Below are 26,335 nucleotides of genomic sequence, written 5' to 3' on the forward strand. Positions count from 1 at the left end.
CCTCTCAACGAATCAGATTCTGACTAAAAACCAATCATAAGTTAGCCACCCGCGTTTTCCCGCGCTTTGTTGCCTTACTTCTCAACCATATCAGATTCAGACTAAAACCAATCATGAACTCGCCACCCGCGTTTTACCGCGCTTTATGTTTCCCTACTTCGCTCCGTGTTCGTGCAGAAAACACGCGCTATTGTCTGAACCAATCAGATTCAAAACTAAAACCAATCGCAATGTGGTCGCTCGTTCTAGCACTCAATCGAAAAACGCTCTACACTGTTAAAAATTCTTATTTGAGTGAACTCAACAACAGTTACTCACGACTGTAAATTGTTTGTAACAGAACGAACTAAAATGGCGTGATAAGTACTCAACGATAAGTTTTTAGGATAAATATTCTTTCTTCGATACAAAACTACTGATCAGATTCGTAGTTTTCCTTCAAGTTTTGCACAATATTTTGGAACGGAATCAAGTCTCACCATAAAAATATTGACTTTTGTGGCCTATAAGATAATAACAGACGATATAAAAGGTTTAAGTTCATCTAAAATATTTTAGGATACCAAATATAATCCTTTCACTCAAAAAGAAAAAACAATTAAAAATTATAAAAATCGAAATTCATATTTTCACATTGTTTTGTAAACTGTCTTAACACTAAGTGTTTCCGGGTGCGAGAAGCTCTCCATGTTTTTTCCGGTGTTTTTCCTAAGCTAATTTTAAATTTTTCAGTGGGACGCGATTTTCAGTAGGTATGACAACTCATAATTCCTCAACCACTCTCACTCTCACTCTCTTCGTTGAGGGTTTGTCTAAAACCCTCTCAGAGTCTTTGGTTCGTTAATAATTAAATAATGTCTCGACGTTTTTTGTTTCTGCATACGTCACGAGAAAGCATAACTATCGGCGAAACTAAATTAAAATTGTTTAACGTGAAATCTAGATTGGGGCAATTAAAACACGAACTCCGCGCTCCGACGAGGATTTGCCTCCCCCAGGGGTAGGCACCGCAAGTTTGAGCATTTTTCTCCGGGGAAGACTACTTCTGTTGGTTGCGGTTGCTGGCAAGTATATAAAGATTGCACGGTGCATTTGGGTTGTCGGCAGGTTTACTCTCAACAACTGCAATGCTGTTTGGAAAGATAGAATAACGACATTAATCCTGTTTGACACAACTTAAACATTTAACCCACACTTTACGTCTTCTTCTTTTCCACTAGAACCTTCTTATTCTGTTTTCTTTTTCCTTTGTTTTCTCAACAGCTTAACTTAGGCTCGGTTCCTATAACCATAAACGAGACTGACCGAGTGACTTTCTGAATAAAGGCTGATAGTTTCGAAAGAAACTGTTCGGGGCTGCGTCGGAGGGAGTAACGAAATAATTTGGATATATCAACAAAGTTGAAGTGGTAAATTGGCCACCGTAACGATTACAAAAGCTGACGTTTCGAGCGTTAGCCCCTCGTCGGAGCGAATAGAGGAATTGTGGGTTGTGTGTGCTTTTAAAGGCAGAGAATGGAGCTACGTTATTGGTGGGAAGTGACTTTCTGACTGACTTAGTGACTGACGAAGAGACCCACGGGCTGACGAACTTACTTGTCATTTAATTCTCTGTCTGTCTGTCTGTCTCTCTGCCTGTCTGTCTGTCTGTCTCTCTGCCTGTCTGTCTGTCTGTCTCTCTGCCTGTCTGTCTGTCTCTCTGTCTGTGTCTCTGTCTCTCTGTCTCTCTGTCTGTCTGCCTCTCTCTCCGTCTGTCTGTCTCTCTGTCTGTCTGTCTCTCTGTCTGTCTTTCTGTCTCTCTGACTGTCTGTCTCTCTGTCTGTCTGTCTGTCTCTCTGTCTGTCTGTCTGCCTCTCTCTCCGTCTGTCTGTCTCTCTGTCTGTCTCTCTGTCTGTCTGTCTCTCTGTCTGTCTTTCTGTCTCTCTGTCTGTCTCTCTGACTGTCTGTCTGTCTGTCTGTCTGTCTCTCTGTCTGTCTGTCTGTCTGTCTGTCTGTCTGTCTGTCTGTCTCTCTGTCTGTCTGTCTGTCTCTCTGTCTGTCTGTCTGTCTCTCTGTCGGTCTGTCTGTCTCTCTGTCGGTCTCTCTGTCTCTCTGTTGGTCTCTCTGTCTGTCTGTCTATCTGCCTGTCTGTCTGTCTCTCTGTCTGTCTGTCTCTCTGTCTGTCTCTCTGTTGGTCTCTCTGTCTGTCTGTCTATCTGCCTGTCTGTCTGTCTCTCTGTCTGTCTGTCTGTCTGTCTGTCTGTCTCTCTGTCTGTCTGTCTCTCTGTCTGTCTGTCTGTCTACCAGTCTCTTTGTCTGTCTGTTTTTTTTTTGGTCTACTGTTATCAACACAACCAAGATCAAACGATGCCTGGATCGAACTTGCTGTAAATATTGCTTTCCTACCTTTCGCATCCTAGCAGTCTAAATGTACGTCGGGGATCGTTCATCTCAACATTAATCTGAAGAAAAAGCAAATATGGTGAACAATAACCAAACAATCAACCAAACAAGCAAGCAGTACTCTCTAACAGTAACAGATCAATGACAAATGTGTCAGGTTCAGCCAATTTTACAGTTCTGTGCTCTGTTGCCTGGCTATTGTTAGAACAGAGAAGAAACTAGTTCACATGACAGCGAGGATGGTATCCTGACGAGGTCACCAGCAGCCTCGCTCCAGTTCAAAGGCTTGGCAGCTAAGAACAAGACTCTCAATTGGACTAATACACTCCAAAATGTTTTTTCTTGAAAAGTATGGACTTTATATGGTCTAAATCCTTATACCTTTCCACTGTGAAGACTTCTCCCTTGTAACCCATGCTCATGAAACGCCAGGACGCTACCTTGTAAACAGACTGGAAAAACAACAACAATTTACTTTCAACCTTTTATCAATTACGATTTGGTTGCACGCGTTTTCCCGCTCTTTACACTGGTCACGTGTCTTTGCTCTTACTTCCAACTGGTTCGTTGTGTTTTCCACGTTTGATCTGATTGACAGGGTTTGAATATAATCTCACCCGGTGGCATAAGACTTAAAGATAACAGTGCTGTTTAAGTTCAGAAACACAAGTCGCTACGATGCGACGACTGGTCGCCTAAACAATCCACCACGTGTGGATGAAACTTATTTGAAATTCTTGTCCGAGACAGAAATTAGTCTTCAAAGAATTAAAAGCAAATAGGAACTGGGTAAAACTGGTGCGTACCAACTTGTCCCAGCCTAAATATCTTCAGTAAATAGTTTTAAAGACCTGTGATAAACTCCGCTTTCCAATGCGCGAATAATTGGATTGGATGCTGGTCCATCACGAATATCAACAAGAATTTCGTTCAGATTCCAGGATACTTTGCCAGCAGCACTAAATTAAACTCCTCAGTGAGAGAGTCACTCTGAGAGGAAAGCGTCTTCTCACACACACAATGACCCGACCAAGGGATTAAACTTGTACCTCTTGAAATAGAGTCCATCATGCAAAACATTGGGCCACCATGTCTTTGACAACAAGAGACAATTCGAGAAACGCGGCTTCCTTACTCCAAATAACCTTCTAAGTTATTCCAACTTGTCCTTTGCGATTGTTATCAAATTAACAAATTGATTCAATATTACCGTGACGGTCAGAGGTTTCCTTGAGGGCCAGGCACCGGGCAAATTGACCGGTTGTGAGGACGGCTTTGCCCACCTGATTTGACCATCTGGAGGAAAGTTTATCTTATAAAGAAGTTCAGTTCAAAGAGTTTTGCCCGCCTGTGAAAACTATTTGCCCTCCTGCAGAAAACATTAATGAAATCCCTGACCGTGCGGTCTGTTTAGTAATAGAGAGATTTCCTATGACGAAAAAGCAAAATGTCGTCGATGGCGACGTCAGCTGTGCATCTGACCTCCACTCGCCCATAAACGAGAACCAATCAAAATGCGTGTATGATTCAGCTTGTTATATGGTTAGCACTCACCAACAGATTCTGGCTTGATGTCAAAATGTATTTCTGATAACTGTCTTCTGAACTGTTTCGTTTTGCCTTCGAGATTGACAAACTTAACCATATCTAATCGCGCACAAGTTAAACAGAAGATAAACTTTGACGGGCATCTAATAAGTCTTATATTATATAGTAAGTCTAGCGCTCAAAACTGGACCGACAACTAAGAACATCATATTCTGTACTGAGAATTGCAAAACTGATCAGTTCTGGTAAGCTTAGTGGATAGCTAAGAAACCCCTTGCTGGGGGAATACCAGGCTGCAATAAAAAAGGTAGCCGGCGAACAGGCCTAATTATTATCGCTTCGCGCGTTCATTTCTTCGCTCGCAGGAAAGTACGCGGGCTTCAGCAATAGTCGTGACATAAATGGATACTCCAAAATCAGGTTTTCGAGTAAGGAATGGAACTGAAAAATCATTTTTCGGTAAATAAGGTCCCGAATTGAATTAAGGTCCCGACAATTGTTCAATTTGATATTTATCATTTCCAACGATTATTCTCAGCACTTGTCACCACTATATAAATTGCATCAACTCATTACATTATATATTATATTTATTATCGAATAACTTTTTTTTTTAATATTGTAAATACATAATGCTTTTTATATTTTCTCTGTCAATCACTTTTGTCGTGAGCCTTTGGCTCGGGAGATCTGGGCAACCACTCCCTGTGTAATTGACTTCAAATAAATTATTATTATTACCGTTGACAATCTAATCGTAAATCCTGACTTTTGTATCTTATTTATAATACGTCACGAGGACGGAACCTGAACGAGAATAGTTCGGAAAATAATTTTTCGTAGATAAGGTCCCGACCTTTTACAATCTTATCGTAAATCCGGACTTTTGTATCTGATTCATAGTAAGGCAAGAGGACTAAAAATGAAAGGGAATAGTTCGGAAATAAAAAGGAAATAATAGGTCTCAGTTCTTACTCGGAAATGTGATTTTGGAGTATCCAGCGAGACGGCGAGAGATCAGCAAGGAGTACAAAACTGAATTAGTGCCAGTCCCACCGCAACTCCCCCCGACTCCTCTCAAGTTTATGCATAAAACTCGTGCGTAACCATTCAAATGACAGCTAATGAGCACTATCTTAGAGTAGTACTGTTTGTTTCCCAAGTTTTAGGCAAAAAGTAATTCATACGATCGCTGCTAGAAAGCTTAAAGGATACTGTTGAAAGAAACAAGAACTGTATCTTTTTCCAAGTGATCCACACTATCCACCTCAATTTTTCTTCCTAAAATAGTATTCGAAATAGAAGATAAAACAAACAATCAATTAGTAACAGTAATGGCAACTTGAAATGAAATAAATGGCTTCGTAGCTCAGTTGGTAGTTGCGACTAACTAGTGTCTGAATTTTTTTCATTCTTCTTTTCTTCAATTGCTTATAATATTATAATAATTTTATTAAATTTTAAAAATATGTACATAATTTACAGAAAAATATGAAGTAAGAATTAAGCACCATAGTACATTAAGAGTCATATAAACAAACAAACAAAACAAAACAAGACAAAAGAAACAAGTTAAACAAGGCAAAATTTCGTATTCCTAAAAAAACGGAGATTAATTCGGGCAGGCTCAAATATATTCGATTTAAATCTGAGTTAAGTCTAGCTCTTGTCTTTTGAATCTTGTGCCTCTAAAGCACAGGATCGCAGAGCGTCTCTTATCCAGGAAATTACGCTTGATAAATAATAAAAATAATTACAATAATAATAATAATAATAATAATAATAATAATAATAAGAAGAACAATTAGAAGAAGAAGAGGAAGAAAGTAGCGTTACTTGAAATGAGCTGTCCATGGGTCAGTAATAGAGAGATCAAATGTGCAGAGAAGATGAACAAGTACGCTCCGCTGCGGTACGAATTTAGAAGAGAAACTCAGAGTACAAGATTGAGCAGCATAACATCATAATAGACGCACTTGGAGCTCGCTCGCGAAGGGTCAAGGAAAGCATACGCCAACTGGTTGGAAGTGGCCGATGTCATCCAGTGCTAAGGAACATACAGAAAGCTGTAGTCTCTAACTCCCTTAATATTGCCAGGACTTTCAAGGTCCTGTCTGACTAAGTTCTTCCAACGACGTTAGTTTTAAGTATAGGTTTTAAACATTTATCTCCATTTTAGGGTCTATGGGTATACCATTTTAGAACTCTTAGGTTTAATTGTGTCTGGACTTTTAAGGTTCTATCGGACTAAGTTCCTTAAACGACGCTAGGTTCAAGCATAGTTTCAATAGGTTGATGGAACAGTTATTTCCTTTAGGGTCTAGGGGCACACAATTTGTTAAAGTTTAGCTTTATCTATGTAGTAGTGACAATTGAATAGGCTACGCCTTTGGCGCCCTATATCAATTTTATTTGTAATCTGAAGCATTCAGAAGTGCATACTGCGAGATAATAATAATAATAATAATAATAATAATAATAGTAATAATAATAATAGTAATAATAATAGTAATAATAATAATAATTAAAATAATAATCTTCATTCACTGTAATCACTAAAAGTATTTACAAAATTATGATGAAATGCTTAAAAATCGAAAACAAATGCGTCAAAATGTTCAGTAAAAATCCCAGAGAAGCTCATGGATACACACTTCTTATAATAATTATAATGATGATCATAATTAAGGTAGAAATATTACAAAAACAAGTTTAGAAAGTCTCTAACTGAGAGAAAAGTTTTGAATCTCTTTGGTATTAACTTAATAATAATAATAGATTTTTCCTTAAAAATATTTCACAAAAAGCAGTTCTAATAATAATAATAATAATAATAATAATAAGAGTAAGAATAAGAATAAGAATACAGACAAGTTTTCTTTACCCTCAGGTAGTTCTGTGAACCAATTTGATAGGGAATTCAAATTAACGCATTCAAAATGAAGGCTACCATCAGCCCTACCGAGAGAAGAGGACAAAAAAAGAATATAATCAAACAAACAAAAAATATCATCAAACGAAAAAAATATATCTCAAAGGTACAAGTCACCCTTTTTCACAAATTAGCTTGATCACGCAGGTTTCACTGCATCATATTTTACTTACAATCCTCTTACTCCAACACATATCATTGGGTATTCCAGGTCTTGTTTGACTAGCGGTTCAAAGAGTGGCGGGGGAGACGGAATATCCACATCATAGTACTGCCAACAGGAAATGAACACAACAAGTGAGCATAAAAGGAAAGTCGACAAAGTGTAATGTGAAGTTCCACTTTACTGTAGCTCTTGGATTTAAGCTTTTTTTTTTTAATTTTTTAATTGATCTTTCTTTTAGTCTCGACCTTCATTTCTCTTAAATGATTACAATAATAACGAGATTATCGAGAAGATTAGGCGAAGTAATTTTTTTTTAACTTGAATTGCTACTTACATTCCTTATTGACAGTTACATAGGTTTTTCTTTTGTGTTTCATTACCAATAATGAAATTAACACGGGTAGCCGATACAGCGAAACACATTATTACCTATTTACAATGTTAACAAGGTTTTTCCTGACGTTATTTTTTTCACCTAATTTAAGTTAACCCACTCTTGAAACTCAATCCTTGGCATTCTCGATTCTCCAAAACATCGAGGATCGAGGACGGAGTCATTTTGCAAGACATACATGGCTGTTTGAAGTCCTTACCTGTACTTTCATGAACCTACCCCAAGGCTCATACCACTGGTAGAGAAAAACACTCTTCTGCACTGCTACACATAGGTATACCTGACTGTTGTATGGGTTATTTACTAAAATACAAAAATAAAAAACATGAAAAGATTTAAGTCGAATTTTAGGTAAGGTATCCAATTAGCAATAGAGAACTGTTTTTCTTTACACAGCCTCATCGTAAAACGTGGTTGGTTGAGAGAATACGATAGAGTTACGCAAACCCGTGAGGTAGTCAAGAGCTTGCTAAATTTCGACAATGCTCTTAACCTCACGAGTGTTTAGACAAGCTAACGAAAACACGGAAAAAAGTCTGCCATTACTTTAAAAAACATTTCTGTAGGACTTTTTCAAGCACACACTGAGCAGCTCTGTAAATCAACTGTTGTAATATACGAAGAGTTAAATCCCGTAGCATCGAGAGGAACACCAAAATGGCCGCATTTATTTTACCGTTTGGGTAACCAATATGACCACCGTGACGTCATGTGAAAACGATCCACAAATACGCGCGAATCTATTACGTTACCACTGCGTTTGCGTTTGCGTTTACGTTTGCACACTCTGACATTACATACCTGTCGACCTTTGGTAGCGCTTGTGGACTCTGTGGTTTTTTTTTATCTTATTATGACCAAATGTATAAGGATTGTGCCTCTCATGAAGCGTACATTATTTTCAGTTCCATCAGACCATAACGAGTTAGTACTTAAAGAGGTAATATTCAATACATGAATGCCTTACCAATACAGCACTTTGAACAACCTCTTGTTTCCGAAATTCTGTTATTCCTTTAGAGAGAAAATCAAAAAGAAAAATTGAAAAGTGTTCCCAATAAGTTGCTCTAAAACTTATCAGGAACTTTCAATAATTTTAGGCAGTTATTAGATTTCATAAATTAGTTAACGTATGACAGCTGCATTTGCGAGATTTTTCTTTTGCCGATTATATTACGTTTTGAATACGAAGTTTATGAACCGTTTCAGTCTGAAAGCGGGTATAGATTGAGACCACTATGGTTTGCAATCGGATATACTGGGAAGCGTAAATATATATTTCTTATTTCAGTTTGAAATGAATGATAGAGAAAGAGAAAAACGAAAATAAATATATCACCCGAGCTAAATTTTTCGGCACTGGTACTCAGCTTAGTAACGCTAAAACAGGATTCTCAAAAACAGGTTTAACTTGAAGAAACCTGTTCTAAAAACAGGTGTGGATTTCAGAGGCCAGCAAGCACGGTTGTTCAAAGGATGGATGACGCTACCCATCTACCGGGTAAATCTCTGTACGGCGGGAGAGCATGGTACGTTTTGTCAACATTCATCCCCTGGATAGCGATTTATCCTGAGGATAATGCCATCCATCCTTTGCACATCTAGACCCGCCCACCACTCTCCACACCCATTTTCATATCTCTGGTCTGGCCTGTCTTTAGCTCAGATTTGGATAACTGTGCAGCACATTCTTAAGGGTTTCCTAAGGGGGGCCCCTCTTCCCCCAACCCCCCCAGTCCGAACCCCTGGGCCTCAGGTTCCCCGGTCCCCTGGCTAACACACCAAAGCCCTACCTTGTGACTGTTGCAAAGAAAGCTTGTTGCCTGTCATGGAGAGTTTCTAAGCTGTGCATGTACACACAGCTGGGAGATCCTGTAAGTACAAATCACATCAACAACCTTCTGATCAATCGATTAACAGCTAACATCTCATTCCACTATCAGAGCAGTTTCCAATCGAGAGGTCTAGAGGGTAACCAAAGTCACCCACCAATGAACAGTCTGATGCTAGACCATCTTCTCAAAAGTTAGTTTGAAAAAAATGTGTAAAATCATGAGGAGTACTAATATATTAGCGACCAAAAGGGGTTTGCTTGGGATTCATTACCTTGAAGTGACACCATCACGTTTTGGAAAACTGACAGCCACGTACATCGCTTGGCACAAATCTATGACAAAAGGCAAGAGAACACGTAAGTGAATATTGCGCTTTTTGATCGAGAGTCCGCGTAGAACCAAAACCAAAGTTATCACAAGAGCCAGCGAGACTTATGAGTAAAACCAACTACACTGCCTACAACGCGGGAAAACGCCGGTGACCAAGTCGTGGTTGGTTTCTGTTTTACATCTGATTGGGTAAGAGAGTGGCACGTGCTTTTTTTTTAACCAATCACAGAACGAAGAAAAACAACAGGATTACTTTAAAACTTAAATGAAAATTGCTCTAAAAAAGAATTATGTACAACCAAGGGTTTGTCGCATACTAGTTCATGGCATACCACTCTGCTATGGGCAGAACGATGTGTTGTTTTTGTTAAAGATGAGAGCATTTGAAGTTTGCTCTACGGATGCATGCTGCTGAAACAGTCAAAACGTTCGGTAGCCGGTCACAGCCATCAATTAGCAAATCAAAGGAAATTTCGAACATCTTAAAACCCATTGACAAGGGTTTCAAGTAATTTACAAAGAAGACATAAAATAAGCGTTGCAAAGTTCGTGATTTCTGGTCACCTGTGATGTTTTGAAAGGTTTATAAATTGCACTCGCCCACGGCTTGAGAAATTATGAAAACTTTCAATATAATTTATCGCTTTGTCAAAAAAAAAAAAAAAAAAACGCACTCTTGTTCATACAACTTCCTTCGTAAATTAAAAATAGCCATAGCACTACCTGTTCCATTTCTGCCTCATGTAATTGTTCACTGAAGTTCAAAGAATAAACACCTTCTTCTGCTCCGACAATGATGTGTCTCTCTGTAAAGGAAAAAGCAACAAAAACATGATTATTAAAGGGAAAAGTGTAAAAGATGTTCAAACAGTGTCACCACAAAACTTCATACGCTTCCAAAATGCAAACTCTGACAATCGCATAAATTTTTAGAAGCATTGCAGGAAACCAGGTATTCAGGAAAGTCACCACGAAAAAAATCGATAAAAAGAAAAATTTACAAAAACAGTTCTTTTAATGTTAGTTTACCTCCTGTGCTAGGATTTACCCAGAGCCCAGTGCAATAGATATGAAGTGGACATTCATTAAAAATCTTGGAAAAACACGTTGTAATCTGCAATCAGAGAAAAAAAAAAACGTAATTAAAAAAAGTTCTTGTGATGAGAGACGTCCCTAACCCCTCGGAATTTCGTAAAACGCTCCATGCAAATGGGGGACTACGTTTTCTATAGCCGAAAAAAAAAATTGACGGGGGGGTGGGGAAGGGTTGTGTTTACTCTCCTACGTAAACAATTTACCAGAAATTTTCTGAGCCATGAGAGCTACCCACCACACCCAAATACCTCATTTGATGCCCCCTGCAAACTGGACTAAACGCTTCTCTGTCATTACTGTAAAGAAGTACAGTTGTACGTGTAACTCTTTTCTTTTGTATAATTAACGGATTGGGGAAAAGTGAAAAAAGGGTGAGGACGAGGAGACGCGTCTTTTCAAACAATTCTAATAAATAATAAATAATAATAAATAATTTAGAGATGGACATTCCATTGAGTGGCTCTTACTTGTCCACTGTTTCCAGATCGAATTGGAATTTGGAATGTTGGTTTTTGCGTAGGGAGGAAAACTGGAGGACGCGGAGAAAAAACCCTCGGAGCAAGGACGAGAATCAACAACAAACTCAACCCACATGTGACGCCAGGTCCAGGAATCGAACCCAGGCCACAGTGGTGGGAGGCGAGTGCTCTCACCATTGCGCCATCCCCTTCTCTCTTACTTATAACTAGGAGAAACTCTTCAGGGAGATTCCTTGAGGCGACATAACATAGAAACAAAATATAACACTAACGGAAGTTTTCTTGCCAGCAGAGAGTCTTCCTGGGTCTGACACTCTAGCTCCAACTGGGAGTTTCTGAAAATCAACAACATATATCATGGGGACATCTTTTAAGGACATTAAGATTATCAGTATTATTACTGCTATTTTCTACCCAATGGACACTTACAAGTCTTTTTTTGTTTTAAGGACATTATCTCAAACAATTGATGACTTGGAATAAATTACTGGACACATTTCATTTACCTCGGCAATGAACATGTTGAGAATTGCACGAACGAAAGAGATTCAAAATGGGAAGTCATTAAACGGGTCCTTTACTCTCGGTAAGAACAGAGCTTAAGAACTATCCTTTGACACAACTGATGTGTAATTTACAGCCAATTAAATCCTTTACAGTATTCAGAACCCTGGTCACACATAATTCTAGCATTGACCTCATTAAAGATCTTTTCTAGCTCAGGGAACTCAGTTTTCTTCTTTGACCCTTGCTTGCCACGATATGAATAATAACGTTCTACATAAGACAGCAGTGAGCTCAAAATTTCCCATTTCTCTTATCTTGCTAGTATTTAACTCTTTAACTCCCAAGATCTGATTGTTAATTCTCCTCTCTGGCAGCGACATGTTTTCTTGTAAATTAGTAGCAACAATTTGGTTTTAGATCAAGAGAACAACTTCTCGCTGATAACTATGAGTATGCTCACGAACTGTTTGCTGGCTCACGTATGGATATTGTTGGAAGAAGTTACAAGTTAATCACTTCTGGGAGTTAACTAAACCATTGACAGCTTAAAATCAACATTCATAATCTCCACACAGTTGTATTTACATTCCCTACGGCACTGACAAGAGTGATTTTTCACTGGCTGAATGGAACGAAATAAGTGAAAAATGTTTTTCTCACACGCCGCTGGGGCCTGGATATAGGTCATGTGACCTGTGGGGCGAGCAAATGTTTTTGTTGCGTCCGCCATTGCCGACTTTCCCGCCCACCCACCCACCCAAAGATTTTAAATGCTTATACAAAACCCGTATAAGGTACTAGCCGGAAACTTTTTTCGTTATTTTCGGTCTTAGTGTATGCCACTTGTATTAGCTTTGGAGTTGCCATAAAGGTCAGGTTGCGGCGGTCACCTCGACATGGCTACCAGCGGTGTGTGAGAAGGAGAATTTGTTTAACAGTTAATCAGGGGCTTCTCAAATTGGTGATCATTTCCTTAATTCTCGTGACATTGACATTTGATTCAGGGGGGGTACTGTCAGGAGAAATTATAAGTTACTAACCGGTGGGGGTACACTTGGTGGAGGAACTCGGTTGCCAGGCACTTCTATCTCTGAGAATTTTCTTGGTTTTGATTGAGGTGATCGTTGGCCAACCTCCTGTGCACTTGCTACTCTTGACAGCTTCAGATGTACTGGCTTTGGAGGTGGAACTGGTTTCATACTTGGTTGTGGCACTTGGTAATGAGAATTCCTGTTTAACTGTTCAGAAGAAACAAAAAAGACTTAGTAATTACTGAAAAAAAAAATTCAGGATTACTGACATGTTACTTAAATCTATGTGGAGATGCAGAAGCCTCTTGATTGAGGTTCTTGAATCTGGATTGAGCCCTGGCTGGGGACATTGTGTTGTGTTCTTAGGCAAGACACTTTACTTTCACAGTGCCTCTCTTCACCTTGAAATGGGCAGCAGCAGATAAAAGCTGTGCGGTAACCCTGCCATGGACTAGTATCACATCCAGGGGTGAGTAGAAATACTTCTAGTCCAGGGTCCAAAATTGCGCTTTCCTGGTTGCCAATGCGACTAAAAACTTTGCACTGGCGACCAGGATTTCACAACTGGTCGCCAGCAGGCGATTAACTATTTCATGCCACGATAATTATACAAACAATAACTTTGATTTTCAGCCAAATCAATTAAATGTGTGGCTTTTGTTTCACTGCAAAGTAAAAACTTTTATTGTCACTTTTTGGCAACCAAATTTTTCTATATGGAGACCGAAAAAAAATTTCAGTCGCCAGTTGGCGCCTGCCTAAAAAAGTTAATTTCGGACCCTGTAGTCACTTCATGTTATGGAAACTAGAGATAGGCGCCAACCTGACGGGCCACATGGCTTGTATACAGACTTAACCTTTTTGTTTTACTTAGATCTATATGGCATACATTGGACAAGTTACTGAACAAGATGTTACATGGGAACTACAGACTGAAGCATGTTGAGACTCAAACCTTAGGGGGTAGGGGTGGTGGCTCATCATTATCATCATCACCCTGATCAGCATTCAGAACTTTCATTGTTCCACTGTCTTCACCTCTGAAATAATGAGAGTACTGTTAAGTAATGTTATTTCTGTCACATATTATTAAAGATGACACATCCATTCTTAATTATGACCATTAAAATTTCCTCAAATGTGAATGGTGCATTAGCTGCTTTATTTTTCACAATTTATTCAGTAGATTTGTCATTGGACAATGTAATATGGCAGTTGTTTTGAATTAGACACCTGTAATTGAACAGTTAAAGCAGCCAATCATGCTGAGTCCATTCAGCTAAATCCACCAATCACAGAGTTGATGACAATAACCATAGCAACAACCACTTATCCTTAAAAAACCTGGTGAACTTCTAAAATGGACGAATTTTTTATTTTAGACATTGTCTCTACCAGAGATATTTTCCATCTAGATGAATTTTTCCTTTTTTTTGGAAATTGCAATAGTTGTGTTAAATTGGTAACAGAACTTTGTGTCATCCAACTTGGTCTGCAATCGTACAAGTGATTGACAAATTGGACTCCAGCTTCCAAGACATGCAACTTTGTTAATTAATCACTTGTATGATTACAGACCAAATTAGACTACACTGGGTCCTATTAACTTTACTTAGAGCAGATTTTATGTCAGTTGACTTCATTATCAATATAAAAACCTTACTCATTCATGCCCATGTCTCCGTTTTGTACCCTTGATGATCCATTCTCTGACTATTAAAGTAAATAAAGGAAAAGATAAGAGCTAGAGAATTATTCCCTCGCAATGTCATAACCTTTAAATAGGTTTCAGATCATAATTGATCCAATTCCCCTCCCCCCCCCCCCGCTTCTCCTTCCCAGGAGATCCAGTAGTCCAATGGTCGGCAAGCTGGACTCGCCTTCACAAAGTTTAGGTTTGAGATCTGGCCAGATCATTGTGCTGTGCCTCTCTCCATCCAGGCCCTGATTATTTGAAGGCTGGATAAATTGCTATCTAACAGATAGCTTAGTATGCTTTGTTAACACTCATCCACTGCATAGCAATTCATCCCGTGGGTAGCACTATCCAGCCAAGGCCAGGAGTGTAAATTAATGGGTACATCAACTGTAAACTGCAAAATAATGTTCCCACAAATATTTTCAAGCAACAAAGTGGTATAAATGTTTTTACCTGATGCTGTGGTCTTGTCTCTCTCGTTACGATTGGGTCCACTTGTACTCCATCTACTGCATGTGAACAAAAAAAAAATCACCAAAGGATAAAAAGTTTTTACTTGAAAACATTTCACACCTACAGTACAGTTGAAAATCATGGGAAGAAGGCTAGGCATAGTACTGGGGGCAGATCAAGGAATTTTTGATGAGGTGCGGGGGGGGGGGGGAGAGAAAATGTGATTCTGTAAACAAGAATATTCTTCTTTAAATATTTCAGAGGGATATACAGGATATTTAAGGACATTGCACACTGTATTTAACCCTTTAACTACAATGAGTGACCACAACAGAATTTCTCTTAACCATATGAATACTATATTCCAATTCGATCTGGAACAGTGGACAAGAATAGCCACCCAGTGGATGTCCATTGTTAAATCATTATTTATTTATTTATTTATTTATTTATTCAAGGAGGCAAGTGATGAGAATAAAGAAAAATATCAGCAAGGGGATTAATGGTTGATCCAATACCAAATTCTCCAAACTAACATCATAAGAATTGTATAGCAGACAGTAAGGAGAATTATAATTGAAATCTTGGGAGTGAAAGAGTTGAGGACAAGGTTAGATGTGGCTAGTATAGAGTCTGTTCGCGTCACGTCATAGAAATGTTCGACAATGAGGCGCCGCCATGTTGGAGGAGTGATTCTTGAGATGGCAGTCAGTGAATTGGGAAAATATGCGTCTTCGGACAAAGCGATTGTGGATTCCAAGCTTATATTTTCCCCTTATGCCAATTCACTGGAAGGCAGTATTAAGAAAAGGTATGTCGAAAAGATCTCAGTGATTGGCATGGATCATTTGCTTGTTCCGGTGCAGAAATATACTTCAGAATGCCTTCCTCCTGTCGAAGCTTGTGATATTTTGTCATATCTTGTGCTCGAGACCAGCCTCTACACTAAGGATCAATTCAAGGATTTCCGAAGCCTATTTGCCTACAATCAAATGGTTTCTGGTTTTGTTACAAGTGTTCTTGGCCAAATAATCCAAGATAAATTTGTTGTTCTCGCTAAAGTAAGGCATTCGCAAATGATGAATGACCCCTACATGCAGCTCTGGATCATAACAACCACAGAAGGAACTGCTGTTTCAGCACATTGTGTGGGATGTATGGCTGGACTGGGAGAAAGCTGTTCTCATATCGTGAGTGTTCTTTTTTAGCTGGAGGTCTGGACAAGATTGAATGGAAAACTTGCATGCACACAGGTAAAATGAACGTGGCTTTTACCTTCTGCAGTAAAACAAGTAGAGTATGCGAGAGTGAAGAATATTAATTTTGCGTCGGCCAAGAAACTAAAAAGTGAACTTGAGAAGTCAATAGAATCTGTCAATTTCTCGAGCACTGAATCAAGTTCTGCAGCTCTTATTCGCTCTCCAGGCTCATTCACCTTTACAGCTTTCTTTTGCATAGCTTCTGGCTCCTCACATTCTCTTTCGCGTTTTCTCCTCTAGGTAATCCTTTGTGCTCTTTCTTGTTGTTGTTGTTCTTTCCTCTCGTCAGATTCCTTTAGCTTGTCGTGCCCTAGATTCAATCTAGGAACCCAGTCTGGGTCTAATGGATCCCATTATTGTGCTGCTTTTCCTGAATGAAAGTGGATACCGCAAACCCGGTCATTTTCTAGAATTTTTTCCATCAAGTCAGCTCGACTAATGGCAGCTAACTACCGAGTTCGCCTTTGGGTGGACAAAATCTTGGTTTCTTCCACTTGATTGATAACAATGTTTGGCACCCGACAAAAGCAAAGCCCTGGATTCTTCTTTTTGTGGTTAGAACAGCCAACGACGAGGCAAAACGATGGCATCGCTCGAGAAAATACGCTTTCGAATAAAACAACTTGCCACAAGTGCTAGATATTTTCACTCCTCCAATATGGCAGCCATAAAATTTCTCTGACGTCATAGTCATGTGACCGCACACACTCTATATCCTGTCCATTTGTACTTACAGTATGACTTGAAATCTGTGATTAACAAATTGTTTAAAGCATTGTTCATGGAGCAGCTGTGTGGCCCACTTACACTTTCCTTGAGATCCTGATATACTACTTCTTTCTAGATTTTTCTCAGGTATTTTCCTGGATCTAATTCTGGTCAGAACTTGGACATTCTGTAACATAATCAAATTTTATCCCTTCAACTTCACTGAATCAACTCCATAAGCTTAATACAAGTTAATAATGAAATTGTCATGTGAATTGAACAGCATTAATTTTCTCCAACTTTTATGGAAAACATTACAAGTTTGACCGCTGTACACAATGGCTCAAGCAGAGCTAGGAAAAGCTCTACGGCCCAATAAATTAATTAATTTGCGTCCTATAAATAATAAAATTATTAAAATTATTTAATAATTATTTAAAGAAGCATGAAGGAAAAAATGCAAGAATGGAATAGGGTTGTTGTTAAATGTTAGTTGCTGGCCAAATATTCCAGATGAAAAAGAAGCAATCACCAGTAGTTGCTCCAGAAAAGTGCACAGACCATTCTGAGGCTGCATACTTATGGTACGTTGTTCAATATCAAACTATCACTGAGCCTCTTCTTTTGAAATTCCAGCCAGCAGCCTTACTTCTTTGGTACAACCCTGGAAACAGCAGCAGCCACATGATAGCTCTTGATAATCTTACCTCATCAACTGGCGCTGCCTCTTCATCCTCATCATCGTTGTCTGCTTCTGCGATATTACCTTTATCACCTTTTTTCCTCTTGTACGTGTCTAACAAGTCCTGTATAACTGCTCTGGTGTAACCATGGCCACAAAATGGATGCTATAAGAGAAGAGGTATTTAAGGTTCATGACAAAAAATATCAAATGACCAAAAAAATAATTTTACCCTTGAACTCCCAAGAGAACAATGTTAATTCTCCTCTCTAGCAGCTACACATTACTTTGTTATTTAGTTACAAGAATTTAGAGTTTGATCAAGGTAACAAGTTCTTTCTGATAAGTTTAAGTATTCTGATCACCTGTTTGCTGGATAATGTATGGATATTATAGGGAGAAGTTACATGTTGATCACTTTTACATGTGGGAGTTAAAGGGTTAAGAAAAACTGACTCCCTCTATTATCAACAGTAATTGAAAACACTAACAAAGATTATATTAAAAATTAATTGGTGCAAATTTTGCCATTGATTATGTGCCAATTCAAGGCTGTGCTCTAGCAGCGCGCGGTGGCCCCTGGCGCCTTACTTTTGCTCTTGGGTGACTCAGAAATTTTAGTTTTTTTCATACAAAGCATATGCTGGGCACCCTGGATTTCACAGTTTCAGATCACTGGGCTCCATTCAATTTTCCTTAGAGCACAGCCTTGCAATTTAGCACATAACAAACATTTTTCTGACGTCTCTTCATGACCAAGCAACCATTTTTATTTCATGCGATAAATCTGCCAAGTTGACTACCCTTGGTAGACTGAAATCAGCTGAAAAAAACAAATTAATAAGCCTTTCAAGTTTGTGAGCATTTCTTCAATTATTGTGCACCTAATATTTGATTCAATGGTGAAACCGTAGTGACAGTTGTTACCCTCAGGGACTTAAGGGTTCATAAAAACTTGGGAATAAATATATCTTATTAACCAAGCACGAGGGTCATACTGGGAGAATATCGGCCCGAGGTCTTGACAGTATGAAGCGAGTGCAGTGAGGTCCGTACAAAAAAGACCGAGGACCGATATTCTTCCCCTACGGTCCCGAGCAAGCTTGGTTAATAAGAGATTTATTATACGACTGAATTTCAAAGGGAAACAAGTGTGGTATCATTCGGGACCATTCGGGACAGTACCCGGTCCAATACTTAGATAATATCGGACCGGCAATAGAGCATTTTGATTGGTTGATTTTAGTTATTGGCCCTCTGACTAACCGAGTCGTGTAATAAAGTGCACTTACAGTTAACAATCTATCTGCAGTGGGTCTCTTCTTTGGATTTTTCTGTAGAGCTGTCTTTAGAAAACTATGAAGTTCTGGGGACCTAAAAAAAGGGAGTCGTCAATTGAAATTTCCTGAAATTATTACCAGATAATAGCTAGTGAGATCTAATTGTCCAGATAAGAATAGTCAGTGGCTCAGAATGAGATTAGGATAATGGAGGAGGAGAGTGAAATGGGTTAGAAGATCTGATTGTTAATTCTCCCCTCTTGCTAACATACATTTCCTTGTAAATTAGTTACAAGAATTTGGTGTTGATCAAGAAGATAACAACTTGTACCTAATAAGTTTGAGTATTCTCATTACCTATTTGCTGGATAGTGCTTAGATATTATAGGGAGAAGTTACACATACATCACTTCTTGGAGTTAAAGGATTAAGAGGAAAGGACTACTGTTGGCAGCAGTGTCTGATGTTTTCACAACCTGAGGAGTCGAGATCTCAACTCGTGAGCCAAGTGGAAAGTGGTTTGTCAAAAAAGTGCTATGTAATTCTGCAAACTGTAGATATTCCTACTTGTATTGGACATGGATGACAGAAAAGAAATTAGTCAGCACTGTACTACTATCCTTGTTTTTGCATGAAAATGTTCACAGACTGGCAATACTAACCACTTATCTTTGTCTTTTAAAGTAGGTGGTACAAAACTTCTTTTTCCAATGTAATACAATGCCCTTTGAATTGAATGAAGTAAAAAAATGCATTAAAGACAGTGAGATTACTAGTTTAATCCCTGACTTGTAATGACTAGCATGGCCACCAGTTATCCTGTAACCAGCTCCTGTTCCTATATACATCATCCAAACCCATAATACAAAGCTCTAAGGTTTGATTCCTTGAGGGGAACTCTGATCCTATCTGTCTCACATTTGGTAAATTCAGTTTTTTTCTTCATCCCTCTCTGGTGTCACCTGAATGTAACAACTCCTTCACCTGGCTTAGCTATGTTAATTTATTCCATGTTAATTTATGCCCTGTTACTTTATGAATTTGAAGAAACTTTAATTAGTCATACAGTCAATCTTTGATTATCCAGGCCTCGAATATTCAGATTTCTCGATTATCCAGACTTTTTCTCTGGTCCAAATTTTGTCATTAATATCTACTGGTCATGATCAAGATCCGTAGCCATATTCTTTTCAAAACTACAGTGTTGAAAAGTGAAGTAAAGGCAAGTTCATTTCGCTCTCAAAAAGCAAAAGTAGCACTCACACATGTTGTAACTAATGAAGAACATTCGAATGAGGTCTGATTGGCTTAGAGTTGCATTGTTGCTAAGTGAGATTTCACACTCTATTGGCTGGTGCAGCAACCTTATTTTTTTCAAAAAAATTTGTAAATGTTTTGTTTCATGATCAAATTTGGCTTTGATTCTTAATTTAATCAGTTTTTGTTCCTCAGTAATATTCATATTCTTGATTATCTAGACCCTTGATTATCCAGACCATTATGTCTAGTCCCAGCAAGTCTGGATAATCAAAGGTTAAACTGTACTGTATGTAAGGAAGAGTTTTGGACTCACCTCATAGGATGTAAGTCAAACATGGGGGGTTGGAGCTCGGCTAGTTCAATGGCTGTTATACCAACAGCCCAGATGTCACACTAATAAAAATATAATAATCAATAATTAATAAGTTACATGACTTGTTTATCTCATGGTAGATATAATTGTTATCATGTACTCTTCATCTGCTTGTAGCTGGGGTCGACACTAACGGTAGCCAACTAGCCACAGACTCGTAGAAATTCAGTTTTGGCTAATGGTTTTCAATTTCCACTGGCCAGTTGGGCTAGTAACCAAACTGAAATTGTTGTAACATCTAAGATGTCTTTAGCCTCTGGGCTAGTAAGTTGAAAAGTTAGTGTTGAACCCTATTGTTGCAGTATCTAGTTCAAAGGACCATTGTTGTGGGCAATGTGTTCACTGGGAAATAGAGAACAGATAATTCTATGGTTGTTACACGAAATTCTCCTGTTTATTTTCAATACTTACATTTGTGACTCAGACATGAAGAATCTTCTCTGACTGTTAATTTTATACAATTCTTGTGTAACTACATTTCTCAATAAAACCCCCTTATCTGAAATACATGGCATGATTTTTGTACAGTTGAAGAAGATATCAACCAGTCAGGACACTATATTTAAGTGATGAACCGTGATTTCAAAAAAAAATAGAATGAGGTGTATCATACAGCTATCAACATGCAATAAAAAATTAACACTTAGACCTTAAGGAACAGCATGTTTTCTTATTTCTAGCATTACAAAATCATGGAAGGCTAGAAAGAAAGAGCATTAGAAACAAGTTCAAAAAGAGAACATTTAATAATTTTATATGAACTTTGTAACAAAAAGAATGATTATAACCCCTTCAAAAATTATGATCATCATGTGACACATTGTTATCCCTTGGCCATCCCTATAAAATGTTTTGTTTCCCATCACCAGACTGACTCCAATACATTTCAAGGGGACACATTTAGGTAATTAAAAGTCTTTTTATGAGCCAAGTGGCCCATCAGGCCAGCACTTAATTTTGGTTCCTGTAGCATGAAGCGACTATGAGTATTTCTACACCCACTGAATGGGATGCCAGTTCATTACGGGGTTACCCCCCCCCCCAGCATTAAATTTGCCGTTACCCATTAAGACACCTGGGTGAAGAGAGGCACTGTGAGAGTAAAGTGTCTTGCCTAAGAACACAACACAACATCCCTGGCCAAAGCTTGAACATGGACCACTCGATCAGTTGTTGAGCCATGAGACCATAATGCCTCCATGGGGATAGAATTATGCAAAAAAAAACAAAAAAAAATTAAAAGACAAAAATTCCCACACTGCATCAACAAGTACCTTTAAGTCATATCCTCCCAATCTCTCTACAGCTGCCATTTCTGGTGCCATCCTTTTTAAAGAGAAGAAATAAAAATGATCACAAGTATGGCAATCTGTTATAAGGTCAAATTTCTCCTTATTCATACATACATACATACATACATACATGCATACATAGGTTAATTGACCACTCCCCATAGGGGCTTTTCAGGGCCAAACCCACCCATCCCACCCAAGGGAGGACATCCACCACACAGTGATCTCGTGCGTGGGAAATTAACGTCTCCTACCCCTAACCCTGCAGGAGACGGGGCCTACAGTTGATTTGTCCTTATCCGAGAAGACTAGTCAGAATATCTATCCATTTCTTGATTATAGAAAGGTAGAAAATTCTCCTCACTTATTTTAAGACCATGAGTCGGGGCTAGAACCCTCGACCTCCTGCACAACACAATCCGGCGCTCTAACCAATTGAGCTAACCAGGAGGCGGTTATACCCAACTTTGGGATTCTCATCCATGTAGTGTGAGGCTTTCCAGGTATTTAACAATTTTGTACCAGCCTTCTAAAACAATACCGTTCACATACCTCAAGGATTTAATTTGAATTTACTGTATATATTCCCCAACACATAATGGACAACTTGTGTTTTAGCAAATAAACTTCGAATTAGCTGCTACACCTTTCTTTGTAAACTAGTTATGAAAATTTGTTGTTAGGTCAAGATAGCAACTTATACCTGATTAGTTTGAGTATTCGCATTGCCTGGTTATTGAATAATATATGGATATTACAGGGAGAAATTACATGTTAATCACTTCTGGGCATTAAAGAGTTGAGGACAAAAAACTAACCAGTAAGGAGTTCCTATAAATGACTTTCTTTTCGTCATGGTCTCTGATATCCGTGCAGCAATACCAAAATCAGCTATTGACAAAAAAAAATTTTCTGTAAGCACAATATTTTAATAAAAATTACATCATTATGTGGAAGCCATGATACTGTATAACCAAAAATATCTATGTCAACTTACCTAACTTGATATTGCCTTGCGCTGTCAACAGGATGTTTGCACCCTGGAAAAAAAAAATTTACGATGAAACAAAAATATTGAATATTTAGTTTTTTGTAATGTGCCCTCTCTCCACAAAAAGCAAACAAACAAACATGCAAACAATGATAGTGATATCACTTTAAATTAATCAATTAGCAAGGGCTGGACCTTAAAAGTTTACGCCCTGTTATTTTTCATATATTACTAAGTTTCTTAATCTCATATTCACCACAGTGTATGTACCTTAATATCGCGATGCATTAAGTTCTTCTCATGGAGGTAGGCAAGACCCTATGATACAGAGAGAAATATTTTTCTTAACCAAAGAAGCACAAGTGTGGTTTCCAAGATCAATTATTACCAAACAGACATAAAACAATATTCGTGGATGCAAACCCTTGCAGTTGACCCTTTAAAACCCTGAAGTCAGCATGCATATTCTCCATACTGTTCTCTACTCATTCTTATGGTACAAACAAAGAGAATTTGCTTTACAATCAAGAGCTTCTTCACTGGTGATCATTTCCTTTTAGTCTAACTTATAACCTTGACCCTATAACTCTCACAAGTGATCAACATGTAACTTCTCCCTGCAGTAACCATACATTATCTAGCAAGCAGGCTATGAGAATACTTTAACTTATCAGGAAGAAGTTGTCACCTTGATCTAACAACAAATTCTCATAACTAATTTACAAGAAAATGTGTAGTAGATAGTTAGAGTTGAGAATTACCAATCAGAACTCAGGAGTTAATGGGTAAATGTTTCATTCGAGAGTGACAATGTAAGGATTAAATGACTGAAGATACCAGTCTCTCTTGGAAGTTTCAGTGTTCAGGGGTGCTTCCCTCCAAGGCCTTGTGTGCATGACAAAAATAAATTGGAGAAACAACATACCTTCAGAGTTTCAACACTTATGAAAGAAATCTGAGGTTCACTACACGGTCCAGTAACTAAATGGAAAATGAAACAAATGAAAACTCTAAATAACTATTAACAGTTGCGATACAAGGGGGAGAGTGCAGGAAGTTTTGAACCCTCGCCAGAAATATTGTTTTTTTTTTGCTACTGGTTTGACACCAACATTCTTGCAACAACAGATTGTATGTATGTATTTTTACTGATATGTCGTATTGAAAACTTAGTTGTCTTAAACTATTTCTTACTTACTTGAGGTAAACGTATAAAAATTCACAATAATTACTAACCACAATAAATGTCCTGGGCAGATCCTGCTCCACAGAACTCCATTGCTATCCACAGTTTGTCTCTCCTGTTAACAGAAAAATTATAATAATGTTATAAAGTCATTTTGTAGAGTCCCATTGCATATCCTTGCTGCACATAATAATCACATGTGTACTTTCCAATTTGAAGAGACTCTAAGAGCAAAAGCTCTTGACCAAACTTCTTCCACCACTTTGTAAACCTGAATATCAGTACAAATTTGAATACATTTTTTCTGTTCAGGAAGTGGGAACTTTGATACTCTGAAAATGTGTTTGAGTCATCCATAAAAATAAAAGTTATTTTCAAATTGAGAGAACTGATCAGAATAAATTTCTTTACATACCTGAGATAGCTGCCTATGTACTGAATGATATTTGGATGCTGACAGTTTTGCATCATGGCAATTTCTTGCTGAATAAGTTCGAAATCATCACCTGGAAAAATTACAACAACAAATATTCATTTTCATGACTTTCAGGTGAAGTAATTAAGATGGTTTCAAAATGACAAGATTAGATTGACAATAGTCTGTCTTTTCCAGCTTAATGAGTAAGAATGGAGATTATAAAATAAATGCTGATTAGTTTAAAACTTCTGGCTGGACAGGAAAATATTTTGTCTCTTGAGCATGATGTGCAAACCCTGTGCTCAAACCAATTGTTTTCCTGTCCAGCTTTCACATTAAGTTTATGAGTACATAAAACCTATTACAAGAGGGAAACACAACAAAATTATTTTTCCCTGAACCTTCATCTGGCCCAGTTAGTCAGGTGTCTCCCTCAAGAGTTGCAATTATGAAACATCAAATGCACTAAAATGGAAGTTGCAACAAAACTACCAATACGTCACTTAAACAAAAATGGTGACACAATCTTAGAAATTTGTTTCTATATGATTCTTCTCATCTACTTCAACAATTTTGAAGTAAAAAACTAAAACTAAAATATTTAAACAAATAATTACAACCTCTTCCATCACTGGATGTTTCCCTTAATGTGAACGAGGATATTAGCCTTGAGTTTAGTAGCATGTATGGAATTACATTTGAAACTTTGCCTGAGACTTCGATGCAAAGATTAATCATGAAATCTAATTTTCAATAAAAAAAATATATGTAGAAATGTATGTAGAAATGTATATTGATATCAAAAATTTATATTGCCCTTATAAAGAGCTTTGCTATAATTTGAGTCCCACTCATAAGCTATATGCAATCCTCCATCGATCATAATCATCTTTTAATCCTTTTCTAGTGTAGCAATGAATTATGTTTGAAATAGTTACATGGTGGGTCACATCATTAATAAAACGCCATTATATAACTGGGATTTTAATTTCGAAGACAACATTTAATCCGCCTGTTTAAATAGTTCTAAATTATTAATGGTAACATTTAATGTTTTGTTTTTTTGCAAACGAGATGAAGATTAATATTGATTTCACAGTGGGTATGATGTGGAAAAATTTGTATCATAAAGCTCAGCAAGGCAAATTTACTCCAAACATCATAAGAAACAAGTCCATTTTATGATCTGTTGCAATAACGTGCAATCTGTAGGCACAATGCCATGATGAAAGAAACCGGTGAGGGCATCAAAAGATCAGTGAATTCGATGACATGACATTTGCTCGAAGTCGTAATTGTATACACACGCACACGCTATCATAAACCGAAATTAGCTAGGGATTTCTTGAGCATGTTTATTAAATTGCTATTAGTTAGAGGCCTGTTTTCAGACCCACCTTTGCACCCTTCTTAAGACTAGGAGCGCAGACATTACTTACGATAAAAGAGACATCTTGAAATTTCTTACCTGGTTCGACTTTTACAACTTTCACTGCAGCCAGATCCCCAGTAGAGATAACTCTGGCCTAGAAAGAGAGTTTTCAATGCGATCAGTGCAATTGTGCTACCGAACTTCACCCATGGCTGAAATATTGAAGACTAAGCAAATCAACCGTTTTAGAGAAAATAAACTGAGCGATTCCGAACCTTAAAAACGTCTCCATAAGTACCACCTCCAACTTTTTCGATCAAATCGAACACCTTCTCGGGATTTCCGCGAGAGATGTTGGCACGAAGCGGAACGCTCATGGTGTTTTGTTTGTCTAATGCTTCGCCAAGTTCACTGAAAACATCACGTCCACTCCTATATTGATTCACCAAGAGCGCTGAAAGCGGTTATACCATCGTCAAGTCTACAAGAATCGTGAATTCTACGGAAGAGAAGTGACGACTCGGTTGATCATATCCGCTTCACAAACCCACTAAATTCTTGCGGTATCACGAGTATTTCCGAGAACTCATCCGAGTAGTCATCGCTGGGAAACTTACGCCACGAGTAATTCACGACTATATATCGAATCTTATATTGTCACAA

The 26,335-nt window shown here is 38.1% G+C and overlaps 1 protein-coding gene across 1 annotated transcript; it reads right to left on the bottom strand.

Annotated features, from left to right (window-relative positions):
- Positions 1-297: 297 nt before the first annotated feature.
- Positions 298-26,246, bottom strand: LOC111328163 (mitogen-activated protein kinase kinase kinase kinase 3). The gene is made up of 32 exons (XM_022932536.2): positions 25,948-26,246; positions 25,769-25,826; positions 24,298-24,388; positions 23,933-23,997; positions 23,622-23,677; positions 22,967-23,014; positions 22,703-22,745; positions 22,524-22,596; positions 21,688-21,739; positions 20,354-20,433; positions 19,443-19,505; positions 18,793-18,874; positions 17,526-17,666; positions 16,918-17,005; positions 14,852-14,907; positions 14,363-14,412; positions 13,655-13,739; positions 12,709-12,906; positions 11,434-11,496; positions 10,617-10,701; positions 10,311-10,393; positions 9,529-9,589; positions 9,216-9,294; positions 8,390-8,436; positions 7,622-7,725; positions 7,036-7,133; positions 6,815-6,888; positions 5,146-5,211; positions 3,937-4,029; positions 2,764-2,834; positions 2,386-2,441; positions 298-1,130 (listed from the first exon to the last, which is right to left on the bottom strand). The coding sequence occupies exons 1-32, from the start codon at positions 26,047-26,049 to the stop codon at positions 1,040-1,042; spliced, it is 2,502 nt and encodes an 833-aa protein (XP_022788271.2). The 5' UTR covers positions 26,050-26,246; the 3' UTR covers positions 298-1,039.
- Positions 26,247-26,335: the final 89 nt, after the last annotated feature.

Source organism: Stylophora pistillata, chromosome 14 (assembly GCF_964205215.1).
Source record: "Stylophora pistillata chromosome 14, jaStyPist1.2, whole genome shotgun sequence".
Taxonomy (NCBI): domain Eukaryota; kingdom Metazoa; phylum Cnidaria; class Anthozoa; order Scleractinia; family Pocilloporidae; genus Stylophora; species Stylophora pistillata.